Source organism: Amphimedon queenslandica, unplaced genomic scaffold, assembly GCF_000090795.2.
Source record: "Amphimedon queenslandica unplaced genomic scaffold, v1.1 AMPQUscaffold_10348, whole genome shotgun sequence".
NCBI classification, from domain to species: domain Eukaryota; kingdom Metazoa; phylum Porifera; class Demospongiae; order Haplosclerida; family Niphatidae; genus Amphimedon; species Amphimedon queenslandica.
Window position 1 is genome coordinate 4,149 of NW_003549381.1, and position 2,496 is coordinate 6,644.

General features: G+C 35.7%; 1 protein-coding gene across 1 annotated transcript in view; it reads right to left on the bottom strand.

The window, feature by feature from the left end:
- Positions 1-2,490, bottom strand: part of LOC100631929 (IQ and ubiquitin-like domain-containing protein) — a 4,299-nt gene extending 1,809 nt beyond the window's left edge. The window contains exons 1-10 of the mRNA XM_020006128.1: positions 2,387-2,490; positions 2,204-2,338; positions 1,739-1,945; positions 1,209-1,354; positions 1,075-1,158; positions 896-994; positions 744-842; positions 561-672; positions 166-360; positions 38-105 (exon numbers count right to left, since the gene is read on the bottom strand). Of these exons, the coding sequence (XP_019861687.1) occupies positions 38-105; positions 166-360; positions 561-672; positions 744-842; positions 896-994; positions 1,075-1,158; positions 1,209-1,354; positions 1,739-1,945; positions 2,204-2,338; positions 2,387-2,462 (1,221 nt within the window). The 5' untranslated portion in view covers positions 2,463-2,490. The remainder of the gene's footprint in view (positions 1-37; positions 106-165; positions 361-560; positions 673-743; positions 843-895; positions 995-1,074; positions 1,159-1,208; positions 1,355-1,738; positions 1,946-2,203; positions 2,339-2,386) is intronic.
- Positions 2,491-2,496: the final 6 nt, after the last annotated feature.

Below are 2,496 nucleotides of genomic sequence, written 5' to 3' on the forward strand. Positions count from 1 at the left end.
AATAGACTAATGCAAACAACATCATGTATATGGACACTGCTGTTTTTGTGATTGCAAGTGTGGATTTAGTGTATGTAAATGTAGGAAATGTTGCATAAAACAATACTGAAAACAAATAGACAATTTATAACATACACTTGTAATGTGTAGGGTATTATTTTATGCATGTGTGTTGTGTATTTACAGCTTCAAGGAACTGCTTGACTTGTTTGTCTTGATTTTCAACATCAGCCACAACCTTGTGCCTCCCAATAGATGCAATGAGTGTTGCCTCCTGTTCCAATAACATACACAATGCTGCCTTCCTCTCTGGACCAGCTGTTGTATTATTAATCCTTTCCAATTCATCCTTACGCCACACTGGAATAGATTAAGAGAGAAGAGTGGAAAAAAGAGAGAGGGAGGAATCAAAAAGTGCAATTAGAAGAAAGTATATTTTGGCAATTGTACAAGCATTTGTTAAGTAAAACAGAGAAAAGAATAACACATAGCTACTATGTAAACCCTAATACATTAAGATGATGTGTACATTGTAGATTGTACATAACAGTGAGGATTACTTTCAAGTGCATGGTAGAGCAGATCAAAGTCTTTCTTTGTCCTTGGATTCATGCGTCTTTCAAACTCAGCCTTCCTCCTTGCCTCTCTCTCCCTCTGCTTCCTAAGAGCTTCCTATACACAATAGTATAATCATTATACATACATGTACATGTAGACACCATTAGAAGTGGTTCTTTACTTACCTCTCTCTCCCATAATTCTCTCATTAGTTTCTCTTCTCTCACTGCATTAACATATTTAGTAGCTAGCCAGCGCCTCCAATGACTCTGAAGTATTATAATCTAATAAAAGAAGAAAAGAGAAGTGTTAATAGATAAAAGTACACATATATCACCTTTTTCAATATCTTTCCATGATATTCATCAGCAGTTTCATAAGGTCCAGGTATCTTTATTTTATCAGTGACACTAGTAATGTAACAACCAGTTTGATTCTAGACAGACATAATGATAATAATTATAAATGTAGTTATACATGTACCACACATGTATGTTTGTATGATTATTGCCTTACCATTTGTGTTGCTGCATCTACCATTACTTGTTGGTAGCAATTACGTGTGAATACAGTCTGAGTGTCACGCTCAAACATTGCAATCTGTCATTATAATCAATCATTAATAATGTTTCTATATTAAAGGGGCTAACCCCAGTATCTGGTTTCCTCCTGGGTAGTGTTTGTGCACTGGCATGATGGTACTCCTGTCCTGTCTGCTTGTCTCTGTATCCTCCAAGAAATGGCTTCTTTATCCTTGCCTTCTCCATCTTTACTAATAACTCCTTCATCTCTTGAGCTATTCAAGAAAAGAAAAAGTAGTATATTACATAATCTACTACACATAATCTACACATAATCTGATATGATGACCTAAAGTTTACAGTTTTCATGTCTCATGCATGTCCTCAATGTAACCTTAAAACCTAGTGATATTTTCACCATGTCCATACACTATGCATAAACAAGTCAGGGGCATTACGCTATGTGGGTTCATTATAGGAAAAGAATCATTATTGTTTCCATTACAGTACAAGTATAAACATTTACCTATACCAAATGATGCAGACTAATAACAATAATAATATGTGTTTATTGTTTACGTGAAAGAGAGTTGGGAGAGTTTCCCTCATTATTCAATAATGGAAATGTACACATGTACATGTACATGTACGTTCATTACCTAATCTAACTTGAACTGTAAATATCCTTTCATCATATCCTAGCTCTTCTTCCTCTCTCTCTTTCTCTTTCTTTAATTTCTCCTCCTCCTCCTCCTCCTTACTGACTGGCAGTGCTAATGGAGTCAGTATCTTTACTTGGAGTTCAATGGAGGATCCAGCCACAACACCAAACTGATCAACTGTGGCATTGTTTGATAGTGTTTCACCTTTTAAAGAGAGAGAAGAGAAGATTAAAGTGACATAAATTGACTCCAAAATATGCCCAAATTTCATTATCATTATGTCATTAATGCTTTGAATTGATTCCAAGTTATGGGTCCCTGACTACATGTATATTAGTAACGCAATAGCATTACTAAGTAGGATTCACCCCCAAACAAAATGGCTGCCACAACTTTTGCAGTCTTGCTATACCGGGAATATATCCATGCATGTGTTTCAAATTACATGTACATGTACATTACCATCAAGTGATAGAATAAAGGTGTCCGATGAGTTTCCAAATTTTTGAGAAAGGTATTCCTTTAACTTTTGAACTGAGTCTGAGAGACTGAAAAGATCTTTCACATCTTCACTGGAATTCTCAATTGCAAACACAACTACATGTATATGCATGTAAAAGACTAATTTTCAATCCAGATTTATACCTTCTACTTTGTCTTCAGTGCTTTCTCCTTCTTCCTGAGGTTCTGCTGAAGGTACAGAAGCTTCTACTGTAGCCATTTTCACAATCTCGTGCTAGGCAACTCAAACCACC